The following is a 15,141-nucleotide window of genomic DNA, read 5'->3' on the forward strand; positions in this document are numbered from 1 at the left end:
AAGTGGCTGGTTATTGCTTGCGGTAGCAATTAGCGCTCCGAAGATCTCTAATTCATTTTCTAAAGTCCCCCAATTGCCCCAAAAATAAAGTGGTGTTTTTTTGTTATAATAAAAAGAAATAAGCATCTTTAATTTTTAAAAATACAACTGCAAAAAGCAGTTATAAGGGGTTAAAGGTGTTAGAAAAAAACGTACTGAAAAGTGCCTTTACATTGCAGTCTATGGGGACTGTGTGTTTTCAGTAAATATATATGTATATGCTGATATACATATGTATTTATGTGTTAATAGGAGAATGAGGCTCCCATTGGACCCTATGGAAACACGCTCTTGTGAGCGCAATGCTTCTGTACAATGCACATTTTCGTGCGCTGGTATTACTAAGTTGAGCACAAATATAGCTTTTGCAGAAGCAACAATCTGGCTCATTATATTTTATACAGCCGCTTTCACCCAATAAGTTTTACATAAAGATAGTGTTGTCAAGAGAAGTTATGAGGAAGGTTATGCACAATGATCTGTAAGAATCGCCTTCTCCTTATAGATCATTGTACATAATTTTTCTGTGATGATAAAGCTGGAAGTTTCCCAATACTCCGTCCTCACAGAAATTAGATAAATGTCTAAAATGTAATATTAAAATAATAACAAAAGCAATACAATTGCATCACATTAAAAAGGTCATAAAGCTTTTTATACACCAATATTAACCATATAAGTTACCTACTGAAGAGAATGATAAGTAAATGATAAACTACACAAAAAATGCTCATAACGCAATGTGCTTTTAATGCATCTGGAAAATTCCCTTCTAGGTGTCTTTAGGTAGAAATTATGGAATCCTTCATAGCAAGCCCTTTATAGGTCTTTTTCTGATTTACCACATTTTGAATACTCTCCATATTATTGTTTCATAGGAAGTCCATTTCAAGTTCCAAGGTAACTTAAAACTACAGATTTTTTTAGATAAACACCTTATATGGGATTTCCTGTCAGAAATAGAAAGCATTCTGTAAGTGGAACCAAAAGGAACTCCAAGTCTAAGTTGGATAAACATACACGTATTTGAGAGCCAATGCAATTAACTGCTGCTGGTTTTCTGTAGTAGATTTCACTACAGAGAATAGGTCACTACCATTTTCTAAAATATACAATCATGGAAGTGTGTGTAAACCACCTTTCATTTAATTTGTTTAAAGGTACAGTCTATACCAGAATTGCTATTGTTTTAAAAGATAGATAATCCCTTTATTAACCATTCCCTAGTTTTGCATAAGCAACACAGTTATTACCTCTATCTTGTATCTAGGGGGCCGATTTACTAAGCAGCAAATGCTACTTATTCGGTGCAAGCCTTCATGCTTGCCGGAAACATAAGTTAAGAAGCAGAGGTCTTAAGACTGCTGCTCCTTAACTCATCCGCCACCCCTGAGGACTGCAATCATCCCGATCTTATCCCGATCGATGATTGACACCCCCTGTTAGCGGCTGATTGGTAGAATACCCATCGGATACTATAGGCATTAGCATTGCCCACCACATATTTAAGGCAGTAGTATGCCATAAGGTACTATAGGCAGGAGTCAAGTCAGTAGAAACAATAGAGTGGGGTAGGAATACACCAGCCAATGCAAGTGAACAGTAAAGTTGTTGCTTCCTTATAGAGTGAGCTCACTTGTATTGATGCAACAGTAGGAAATGTCAAAATGGAGCACTATCTACAATATTTAAAGGGCACACACTTACATGTGAACCCCTATGGAGGCATTTGCACAAAAACACATTTTTGGCTCTAAATAAAGTTGAGAATTTTATACTCATTCACCTAGATTTAAAGTTGAAAATGGTTTAAGCAAAGTGTGTATCAAACTTAGGGGGTTGTCCCCAGGCATTATCTATGAGTATGGCTCAGTTTATTTAAAAAAATGAAATTCCATATTTTAATAGATTTTCAATAAAGGACTTAACGTTATCCTCTGCCGACTGCATTCTGTTTTCTTATGAATTACTACAATTTTCAGTTCTCATGGTCAATAAGTGTTTTTTTTTTTCTTTAAGAAAGAAGTTTTATTAACTACTGTTTGACAAATAAAATGATAATAACAATAATAATGATAACAATTAAAATAATGATAATGATAACAATAATAACAAGTGTTCTAAAATAGAATTGCAGAATTTGGAACAAACATTTGAGTCAATTTGGGCTGTAGGCGTGACTATATTTATTCATAGCTCCATGATGAGTGTGTCTGATATAAATATCTTAAACACTAATAATAGCATTTGTAGTGATTACTGATACACCAAATTACAGATGATCATGCCCAGGGTTAATCAAATGCTTTTTAAATGTGCTGGCTACATTTCAACTTAAACTATCACCACTATGCAAACCTAAAATTTCACTCTTGCTGTGATTCTAACTACAACTTAAAGTTCTGTAGCAATTTGCAAGATAAATGTCCATGCAACATATATTCTGCAGGAAAAAAAGACACTGAAAAGGTAAAATTATCTTGTTAAATAGGTCACAATTTGTAAAACCTAATTGTCTTTTTATAGGTTAAATGTGTAAAACCTACATCTTTTATTAGACATAAGTTAAAAAGCATTAGTTCCAAAGCTTGAAATCAACTTGTCCTCTTGGTGAGACTACATCCTGATCCACCTCCTTTATACTGATTTGTATGGAAAGAAAATTAGTGGCTTTAAGGTATAAATGAGAGTTCTTACCATTTATGTGAGATGTAGTAAGATCTGCAGATGGGCAGTCAATTCTCTCCTTTGTGCTGTTTTCTTCTTCAAGTAGTTTGTCCGTCACGGTAATAATACAGTGTAAGCTCTTTCCCACATTGGCCCACACCCTATCCTGAAAAGAACATAAGTATCACAACATATACAAGACATATTACCTATAAAACAGCAAATACCCACATCACTCAACACACTAATCTCAATCACATTGCACATAGATACTTGTAAGGGTCATTTGTAATTTAAAGAAAGAGGTTGACATTTTTTCATAAGGGAAGGTATTCTCAAACTCATGAATCTATACCAGACTTGATTACTAACATAACCACCAATTTAAGTGTGAGTAATTTAGTATCAGTGTACATTGTCATTATCAGAAGAGTTTAATCAACAATAACATTAAAAATGATCTCATTTACAAACTTTTCCAAAATATACTTGTGACCTACATCTCAGTCCTTCTCAGCACCACCCCCAATCCAGTTTTTAGAACTTCTCCTATGTCGCACTTATGCTGCAAAACTCTCTTAAAGGGACATTCCGGTCCAAATTAAAATGCACAGGGTTTAAATTTTTAATTAGAATCATATTGAAAATAAACAAGAATTTGCAAAAAAGCTTCTAGTAAAAGTAATTAACATTTTAATGTTAAAATTTTTCTCCACACATGCATGTGAACCATAGCTAGATATTCTCACTGCAACATTTTTAATACTGCAGCTGCTCAGAGAGCAAGGGGGGTTTATATCATGTCAGCAATCAAATTAAGTAATTAAAAGATGATACAAGCAACTTAGGCTCTCTGAGCAAGTGCTGTGTTTAAAATGCCAGTGCACAGTGCATACTTATATACACTTTTAAAAAAGCTACAGCTTTTATTAGAAACATTTTCGTTAATACATTTATATTACATTAATGCTTCTTTTCAAAACTGAAATGCATCCATATGGATTCTGGTTTTGGCTGGAATGTCCCTTTAATATCTACTTGTTCAGAGAGGCATAACAGCTGACCTCAATGTTTACTGCACATAGAAAGCAAGCTCTTCAGACCAGAAAGTTATCATTCTCATCTGACCATGACCTAAGACAGTCACTCAATACAATCTACTTCCCTATATTTTGTATCAAACTAGCGCTTAGGCTGCAGGGTCCTCTAATCCTTTTGTCCCATTCTGTCTTTCCCTGTCTTGTCTTCATTATTTATGTTTCCCCTGTGTACTTTTAAAGTTAATTCAAACAAAATTGTAATGCAATTTATTTTCCATTCTTTCAACATCTGATATAATTCCCTTTTGAGCAACAGGGTACATCACATACTATAGATACATTAAATGTTATAATTCACACGTTACTAATATTTAAAAACAGAACAATGAAAATAAAATCACTGACACTGAACCCAAATTTTTTCTTTTGTGATTCAGATAGAGCATGCAATTTTAAGCAACTTTCTAATTGACTCCTATTATCAAATTGTCTTCATTCTCTTGGTATCTTTATTTGAAATGCAAGAATGTAAGTTTAGATGCCGGCCCATTTTTGGTGAACAAACTGGGTTGTTCTTGCTGATTGGTGGATTAATTCACGCACCAATAAACAAGTTCTTTCCATGGCTTTCCAATAGCTTAGATGCCTTCTTTTTCAAATAAAGAAAGCAAGAGAACGAAGAAAATTTGATAATAGGAGTAAATTAGAAAGTTGCTTAAAATTGCATTCTCTATCTGAATCACAAAATAAAAAAATTGGTTTCAGTGTACAATATTTATCACACTAACTGTAGGATAAACAAACCTGTTAGTTATAAGATGCAACTTATTGTATCCATAATAGCAAATACTTCTGTATATTGAGTTTATGTTGCTCTGACAGTTAAAGGATCATAAAACACAATTTTTTCTTTCATTATTCAGATAGCGTATATAATGTTTAAAACAACTTTCCAGTTTACTTCTATTATATAATTTGCTCCGTTCTCTTGGTATCCGTTGTTGAAATGCATACCTAGGCTCAGGAGCAGGAGTCGGAAGCTAGCTGCTGAATGGTGGCTGCATATATATCCCTTATGTCAATGGCTTACCTATGTGATTAGCTGGCTCCCAGCAGTGCATTTCTGCTCCTTCAATAAAGGATATCAAGAGAATGAAGCAAAGTTGAAAGCAAAATCACAGAAAGCTCAGAGCAGGCGGACAGGGTTATGGAGCAGCGGTCTTTAGACCACTGCTTCATAAATAGTGTTTCTGGCGAGCCTTGCAGAAACACAGGCCCTCAAGCTCCATCCAGAGTTTGATAAATGGGCCCCAAGGTATCTATGTGCAGCCACCAATCAGCAGCTACTGAGCCTACCTAGATATGCTTACAAAGGATGTAAAAAAAATGAAGCAAATTAGATAACAGAAGTAAATTAGAAAGCTGTTTAAAATTGCATTCACTTGATAAATCAAGAAATAAAATGTTTGGGGTTTCATGTCCCTTTAAGTATTGACGTGTGTAAATGAGTCAGTAAAGCCTATCTATAGAGCATCACCAAGAAATTACCACAATGCATTGGTGTTCTTAATCTAAATAATAGGAAGTATTTTGTGGAAATAAGGCAAGCTGCTATGAGGGAGAAAGCAGATGAGAAATGTCTAATTCTTATATCAGTTACTAGGGGGTAACTTGGCATAATATGCTTAAAAAATGAAAAACAACCTTTATCAAGTACAAATGTAAATACAAGCATAATAACTAGAAAATGGCTAATAGAGGCTGTCATGTCAGCATTAATCATAGACAAAGACAGGTTAACTACACACGTGTTAAATAGCTCTAAATCATTAACCTATTGACTCCCTCTGAGTCCTAAATAACTGTTATTTTCAGACCAGTTGGAACCATGCAGTTCCAGAATAAAAGGGACAATCTTGCATGCTGGAGAATAGAATAAAACAGAGTTGAAGTGATGATATCCAACTGGTTTTATACACTAAGTGTCAATGTGTTAATAAATGTCACTAATCTAAGTCAGAATTCTCATCAAAGACTTTAACAATGATTTTTTTGTCGTTAATACTTAATACGTTAATATAATTCTAAGAATAAAACTATTTATAGAAAGAAAATTAGATTTGATGCCGTGTTTCCGATTTAACAATTTGATTTTCACATGATCTTGATATCCCTTTAAAATGTAGAAGTTGATCACATCACTATATTTATCTCAACTGGTTTGTGTGTTTTTATCTTTAGAATAAAAAAAAAAAACCTCCTTGTTTCCTGTGCAAAGAATTTACATTAAAGACGGTCAATTATTTGATGGTTTTCAAACATAAAGTGCTGTGCCAGCCCCAAGCAGACATTGCCTAGTTCTGTATTCACAAATGCTGGATCTCATCTGTTTTGTTGTGCATCCAGCATAGATCCAGAATACAAGCGTTGCTCTATTCTTTTGTTCTGCTTGCATACTTACTGTGCTCTGAGTAAAAAATGATCACAGGTATTACAAGTTGAAAGTAAAAACAGCGCAAGAGCAAAAGAAAATTGCACTAACATCAGGGCTATGGATATCGCGACTTCACTAACTTCTTCTCCTCATAAAATTTTATGGAGTGCGCTAAACCGACACGGCGCTAGACCAACTGCGCTAAAGCCGAAGGAGTTTGGAATACTTTACATTCCTATGTTCTTTATGTAGAAAAAAATGTTTTTATTTTTAAATATCTATCTAATGAATGTTTTTTTCTAAAATACATAGCTATAACTATATATCTATATAAATAGATAGATGACAGATAGATAGATAGATAGATAGATAGATAGATAGATAGATAGATAGATAGATGATATAGTATTAAAAATACTTGAAGAACAAAGGAATTTCAAGTATTTCTACTCAAAACACATTAAATGTGCACATACATATTTACACCTATAAACACAAACCCATAAATACACATATATACATACATATATAGACGTGTACACCTACATATATTTAGACATATATACATTGCAGACCTTTCCAGTGAAACACCTTGCTATATATCACATCCCTGTTAGCCCTTTTAAAACATTTTTAATATTATTAAAATAATATATATTTTTTTTAATTAAAAAGTGCTTATATGTTTATAATAGTTTATTTTACTATGTTTTTGATGTGTTTTGTGAATTATTATTTTTTAACTCTTACACTTTATTTCAGGTCTCAAGCCGCACTAATTATTCTAGCACAGTTTCGGGTTTTGCTCAAATGCAAGCTATATCTTTCAACTTGTAAAATGAGAGCTAATTAGCACATTTGCGAAAATATAGGTTGCGCTAGAGCAATGCTGGCCGCGCTAAACCTTCTCTTGATAGCGTGGTCCAGCAATAAAGCGTATCGTGACCTGTCTTATCATTAGTGCGCCACTTGTAATCTGGGCCATATTGTAATTAACAAAGGTCACTCACAAGAAAGAAAGTCAATGATAAATGTGGGCCTACAATTGATAAATAACAATGGGTGACCAACTACTGACCTTAGTCACCTGAATTTGGAAATATTTTTTTCTTATTCCAGTGTTTTAACTATATGCATTTTTATTAAGTGTTCCCTACTTTAGTTTATTTCCTTTTATATTTATTAAAGTTCCCATTACATCTCAGTAGCAGATTTTCAAGAATTTAAAAGGCACATTATTTCCTCCATCCATTTGGCAGATTCCTATTGCCAGTCTTACAAGTGACACTTTTGTTCTGACCCCCTTTGTCATTTGTGTAGGTACAAACTTGTATTCTGGTGACATAGGAGAGCAAATCTGAATTACTTAAACACACATTCATGTGAAGTCTTGTTTATATTCGTAATAAATTATGCCAATTTTTAAGTTATTTAAAAGATTATGGGCTAGATTGCAAGTGGCATGCTATAGTTAGCTATTGCAATGTAGTGCCCGCGCTCATTGTACAAGAAAACTTATGGGGGTAAGCGCGATTGAAGACCTTGCATAAATGGTTAGGGCTAAATAAAAAGTTGCACCAAACACAACATAAATACATTACAATAAAGTTTTACACTCATACATACACTATGGGGCCTATCTATCAAGCTCCGAACGGAGCTTGAATGCCCGTGTTTCTGGCGAGTCTTCAGACTCACCAGAAACACAAGTTATGGAGCAGCGGTCAGAGCAGGTGGACAGGAATCGCCGCAATTCAACCCAATCGAGTACAATCGGGTTGATTGACACCTCCCTGATGGCGGCCCATTGGCTCTCTGCATTCAGCGAGGTCTTGCGGACCTGATCCGCACTGTCGGATCAGGTCCACAAGACCTTTGTTAAATTGGCCTCTATAGATTACAAGTGGTGCAGTATTTTTTGTGTGTAAACGAACAAACAACTATGTACCCTTTCAGGTGCTCATAAAAGACTGTTTGTATTACAAGTTAATAGTAAAAGTGATCGCAAGAGTGCAATCGTGATTTACTCTCGTCAGGTTAGTGCGACTTTAGAGCTCTGGTTAACTTTAACGCTAGACTAAAAAGTTGCAGAAAACACATCCAAAATACATCTAACAGTACTATTATATTCATATTAGCACTGTCTGATAAAAAATATTCACAAAACATTGCATTAAAAAGTTATAAGCGCGCAAAAATATGAGATGTCAGGTGTTAGAAAAAAAAACTATTACATAGGGATTCACAGGAACACATGAATAAATATATGTATGTATATAAATATATATTTATGTATGTCTATGCATATGTATTTAATGTGTATATATGTAATAAGCGCAACCCGGGCGCATGATGTTAAAAAAAAATTGAGCGCAGATAATGCAGAAGTGCAAATTTGCCCTCCAATCCTAACCTAGCCCAAGGTGTTTCAATGGAAAGGACTAATATGCATATGTATATATGTGTGTGTGTGTATATATGTGTATACATGTCTATTTATGTGACAAACATATATACACATATATACATACACATGTACACACACACACATATATATATATATATATATATATATATATACATATATATACATATATATATATATATATATATATATATATATATATATATATATATATATACCTGAAAATATATTCAAATGTTCTTCACATTGTGGAAAATGCTCTTTGTATTTCTAAATATTTATTTATATATCTGTATATATTCATACAGATTAGGTATAGCTATATATTTCACAAAAAAGCATTATATATATATATATATATATATATATATATATATACTGTATGTATATATATATATATATATATATATATATATATATATATATAAATATTTATAAATAAAAGAACATTTTATCCTATGTGACGAACATAGGAATGTAAAATATTTATTACTCACGTTGTAGGGCTAACATGGTGTTGAATTAGCGAGTGAGCGATAAGTGTTAATTTTTTTAATTTGCGCTCTCCATTGAAGACTATGAGGAGAAGAAGTTAGTGTAGTCACGATATCTGAAGTCCTAATGTACTTTTTAGTTTCAACTTGTAATACACGTGCTATCCAGCGGGCTCGTCACAAGTTTACTTTCACCATATTAGCGCTCAAGCATGAGAGCTAAATACTGCTCCGCTTGTAATCCGGACCACTATTTTCTATTTACATTATGCCATACTAAATAATCGCTACTTACCCATTCCTCCTCGTCATATTCTGAATGGTGAGGTATTGAATCCTGACGAGTTATTTGGTGTGAATGGTTCGGACTCACTGTGTCATTCAAATTTGTATTATTCATAGGATCGGTTAGCTTTTTAATGGCACAGCCTGGTCGTGCTGTATATAAAGCCAAAAGTGCACTGCTCACTAGTTGGTCCTTAAATGCATGAACAAACATCTCTGTCTAAAAGAAAAAGGAAAAAAATTATGTTCTGATATTTATTTTCATGTCATGAAATTATATTAATACATTTGTTAAATATCCACCAATGTACTTTAATGTGAATTACGATGTATTCTATAACATCTATACCTTTGCAGTTTTATATTTTAATCTTACTAAAACACAGCAAAATTGGTAGTTATAAAACACAACATTAACAGGTTAAATAGCTTTGTTTTAACTTTCAGATCATGGTAGAGAAAAAGCGTAGAAAAAATACATAAAATAACTCTGGTTTATAGACAGCCATTAACATTTCACTTAACAATTTTACTATCCAGATAGGAAGGTATAAACTGACAATAAATGGTCTGAAATGAAATATAAGTCTCGATTCTGATTCTAAACCCCTAATAAATTGTATTTTATCATGTCTAATGTGAAAACTGAGGCAAAACAGAATATATATATATATATATATATATATATATATATATATATATATATATTAAGTAAAATGATATCTCTCAGATACATGAGCAACATAGATCTGCTGAGAAAACAGTATCTATGACAACGCAATACCTCCAGGACAGCTTCTTAGCGCCAAATAACATTATACTGTACTAAGCTTGTTAGGCCTAGATTCAAGCATGGGAAAAGGGCTAACAACCATTCATGAGAAGGGATACTTGTCAAAGGAATGACTTTAAGAAAGGTGAGTTTAATTAAATACAAATAACTTTGGACTAAGTTTTACACATGAAATTAGCTGCAACAAAATCAATTTCTTGGATATAGAGATAGAGATTCATAATAATCAGATTAATACGAGCACATATTTTAAACTCATTGATGCCAATAATCATATTCACAATGAGAGCTGTCATCTTGAAAGATGGAAATCTAATATTCCAAAGAGTCAATTGTTATGTATTAAAAAAAACTGTTCAAATATGGATAAATTTGAATCTCAAACAGAAATACTTACTGAAAGATTCAAAGAGAAAGGATATAACATGCAAATTATACAAAATGCCAAACAAGAAGTTAAACACATAGATAGAAACACGCTACGTAATCCCAGACAAAAACAAATTTTACAAACATCCAATAAGGAGGACCCTTTATTTTTACCTTTTATTACCAATTATAGCACTCAGCACTTTGAAATTAAACATTTTTTGAAGAAACATTGGCACTTTATTAAAGATGACCAAATTTTGAGTAATAGAGTAAAAAATAACCCTGACATTATTTTTAAAAAAGCAAAACATTTAAAAAACTACCTATCGGCCAGTGAATATAAAAAGAAAAATTCTGATACTGATCTTTTAGGAACAAAATTAGTGGGTTTTTACCATTGTTACACTTGCAAAGCTTGCAAACATAGCAATAAAATCAAGGAGATAAAATCTCATAATACAGATAAATCAATTAAAATCAGGGATGTAATAAGGTGTAGTGACAAGAACGAGTAGATTTCTTAGAGATAGGATACGTGAGCACCTGCTACTAATAGAGAAAAAAATCCCTAGATACTAAATTATACAAACATTTCACTTAAGTCCATAATGGAGACACAAAACATTTCAAATTTTGGGATTTAAAAAAGTACAATCTAGCACTAGAGGTGGTAATATGGAGGCCCAATTACTTAGACAAGAAGCTGAGTGTATTTTTAATTTTAAAACTTTACATCCCTTAGGTCTGATTACCGAATTTGATTTTAATTTTTTAATATAAAAATATAACTAAAAATAAATACATTCTTAATATGAGATACCTTGAATATATGTTTTTGTGTATATACATAACCATATATTTAGGGTAAATCACTTAAAAGAATCTTTTTTCTTTCATTTCTCTTTGTGTAAACTTAAACATATATTAAAACAGTCCCCCCTAGCTCTGTTTCTTACATAAATATTTTGTGCATTAAACACACCCGTTCATATTTTAGCACAACTATCTATTCATCTATATTAATTCCCTTGCTCACATATGTTTTGTATATTTTATATATTTGTATGTATATATGTTTATATTAATAGCACATTTACTTATATATTTCTTACACATTATTTCACGAAACTTAAGAACACAGGTTTATTTCACAGTGAGTTTATTTATCAGTAGAAGCTGCTTTTCACCTATGTTTGATTATCATATATATCTTCTAAATTAATAGCGAGAATTAGTTCATATTGGTGGTATTCGTATGTATTTTATAAACTATATTGTATCAGAGTTTTATATTAATAATTCTTCCTTATAAGGAACTACATTAATTAACCACAGTGTTACTTTGTATCATTCCTAAATTGCAACATTGTGTGGTTCTTTGTTATTTATTCAGATTGGCTACTATGGCTGTCACTCAAATCTGTATCAAAGATGTGTTGATTATTCTGAAAAGGACCAATAAGATTTCCTTTTAGGCTATTTAAATGCTAGTCTCACCCTCAGTGAACATCTTGATAAAGGCCACCTGGGCCGAAACCGGTAGAGAGTTCACTGTTACTTTGACATTTGTTTGGAACTTTTAAATAACACTGCATTTAGGAGTCCTCGGCGCAAATCACTTTTAACTTAGTGATTGGCAGGATCTCGCAGTTTACTTGAACTTAGAACAGACACTGTCTGTCAGGAAATCCATTGTTTTACACAGACGTTGTCTGTAAGAAGTCACTACAGCCTCTGCATTGCTTCATCACCTGTGGGAAACTATCAACTAAATGCTGTCTTTCTGGAATATCAAAACACACACAGATGCTGTCTGTTGGAATTGCAGTACTCAATTAGAGACACTGTCTGTTGAAGCTATTGCTTATAGTAACCCACCAATCCCCAGATTTGGATTGTGAGCTGACTCAGCTGTCACTCTTTCCTCCTACGACACACTCTGGAGTGAATTATACAATCTACGTTCTCCACCTAACCTGCAAAATCATCAAAATCAACACTTTTTTAGCCTTGTTCTTTCATTAGCCATTGTTGAAAGATATAACTGCTCATCCTAACCTGCAAAATCATCAAAATCAACACTTTTTTATCCTTGTTCTTTCATTAGCGGTTGTTGAAAGAAATAACTGCTCATCCTAACCTGCAAAATCATCAAAATCAACACATTTTTTTTAGCCTTTTTTCTTTCATTAGCGATTGTTGAAAGATATAACTGCTCATCCTAACCTGCAAAATCATCAAAATCAACATTTTTTTATCCTTGTTCTTTCATTAGCAGTTGTTGAAAGATATAACTGCTAATCCTGGCAAAAGGATTGTTTGGGCTCCTGGTCTATTAAGGTACTGTTTACGGTTATTTAACCACCGTTCTAAGAGACATTATTTTAGACTTGCATTGTACTCCTATAAAGAAATGCACTTCTAATTTTATAGATTTTTTAGTTATTGTTATTTAAATTTTTTGCACATATTGTTCTTAAAATATTGTTCTTGACATATTGCATCTCACTCAATGCCATTTTAGTTGTTAGCTAATACCTTGCAAGGTTTAGTGTTTTTAATGTTTATATGAATTTACTCACCTGCATATTAAAGTGTTTGCATTTTTAAACAGAGCTTTAGGTCTCTTTTAGTCCTTTATATCGTATAACAGTTATCATAAATTATTACATTTTATACTATCTCATTTAATGATCACCTTACATATTAGGTATCAAATTTTTTTTTTTATATACATTATCACATATTTTATTTTCTCAATTTCCTATTAATTTAGCACTCGCCTTATTGTCTGTTTCCATTATTATTATTTACATCTTTAGGAAGGTTGTAATTTTTAGGTGTAGCTTATATATAGTCTTAGAAGTGTTTCCCTCATATTGTTGTTTTCTGAGTTTAATTAGGCAAGTATATATTTGTTCTCGATAATTCACTTACTTCATGCAAGGTTGTTCTATGCCTTGATTATCATAAGGATAGAATAATATGCCTTTACATTTGATATGTTTAATCAATGCATAAACATGTTTATGCAAATTTGTGTTATTTCTCATAATTTATTGTACTGATAAATTTGTATTTTTATTTCATTGGGTTAGCATTTAGTGCAGGAAATATTTTATAGTAGTGAACATATACTATATTAACAAATAAATAGGTGCACTGAGAAAAAAATATGTGAAATGAATTGTAACAAAGATAATGTTTTAGATTTACCTCAGGTTAGTTTCTTATAGGGACACAAAACCCAACATTTTTCTTTCATGATTCAGATAGAGAATACAATTTTAAACAAATTTCCAATTCACTTCTGTTATCTAATTTGCTTTATTCTATTGGTATTTTTTGTTCACAATGCAGTAATGCCCTACTGGGACCTAGATGAACACATCAGGTAAGCCAATAACATGGGGCATATATGTGCAACCACCACAGCTCCTGATTTCTTTTTTAAATAAGGATGCCAAGACAACAAAAAAAATTAGATAATAGAAGTAAATTGGAAAGTTGTTAAATAAATCCCATGCTCTATCTGATTAATGAAAGAAGAACGTTGGTTTCATATACCTTCAAGTCGTTTGGTTGGACACATGCAAAAAGCTGAAGTTAGAATATCGTGTGTTAACCTATTCTTTCAATGAAGCAAAAAAGCTGAAAAAAACAACCTACTCAAGGAGTGCTAACCTGACATAAACATATGAATATTTCCCATTCCAATGTTCTTCACATAGGAGAATATGTTCTATTTATTCATAAATACATATTTATTTTTTTATCTGATTGTATTTTGGCACAATATATATCTATACCTATACATAAATATATGAGAACAAAAGGTGCGGCACTTGCTGGTCTTTTTCAATAAAATGTGAATTTTATTTGTGTAACGTCTTGGGAACACACAAATAAAATTCACATTGTATTGAAAAAGACCAGCGAGTGACGCAACTTGTGTTCTTATATTATTATTATTGGCACCCCAGCAGTTGATTTTTGATGGTGAGAGTGCGCGCTACTCTGGATTATATATATTATATTTATATTTATATATATATATATATATATATATATATTGCATACAAAGAGAGAAGCGCTCTACCAGGAACGAACAACAGCTCAGTGGCTTGTTCTATGGCGATTTACCACCCGGAAGCAGCCTCTTATAGACCAGTGTGCTTTTCACAGAAGAAAACTTTCCTGAAGTATATCAGTCTGATCCCGCCAAGTAAGGTCAGTCCAGCCCCGAAATACCAGGCAATTCTCCTCTGAACAAGGAACATGACAACCCCAGACGATCGTTTCGGACTCCTATGGGCCTCGTCAGTGAGGTGCAGCCACATTCCTCTAAGCACACTGGGCAAGGAGTCCACGTCTGGTTTCCCCCATCACCCATAGGGAGACTTCCCCAGGGTCATAATAATTTGCATACAAAGAGAGAAGCACTCTACCAGGAACGAACAACAGCTCAGTGGCTTGTTCTATGGCGATTTACCACCCGGAAGCAGCCTCTTTTAGACCAGTGTGCTTTTCACAGAAGAAAACTTTCCTGAAGTATATCAGTCTGATCCCGCCAAGTAAGGTCAGTCCAGCCC

At 32.9% G+C, this 15,141-nt stretch overlaps 1 protein-coding gene across 1 annotated transcript in view; it reads right to left on the reverse strand.

Annotated features, from left to right (window-relative positions):
- Positions 1-15,141, reverse strand: part of INPP4B (inositol polyphosphate-4-phosphatase type II B) — a 1,415,612-nt gene that overhangs the window by 241,715 nt on the left and 1,158,756 nt on the right. Inside the window, exons 16-17 of the mRNA XM_053703700.1 lie at positions 9,395-9,604; positions 2,737-2,872 (exon numbers count right to left, since the gene is read on the reverse strand). Of these exons, the coding sequence (XP_053559675.1) occupies positions 2,737-2,872; positions 9,395-9,604 (346 nt within the window). The remainder of the gene's footprint in view (positions 1-2,736; positions 2,873-9,394; positions 9,605-15,141) is intronic.

This window comes from Bombina bombina, chromosome 2 (genome assembly GCF_027579735.1).
Source record: "Bombina bombina isolate aBomBom1 chromosome 2, aBomBom1.pri, whole genome shotgun sequence".
NCBI lineage: Eukaryota > Metazoa > Chordata > Amphibia > Anura > Bombinatoridae > Bombina > Bombina bombina.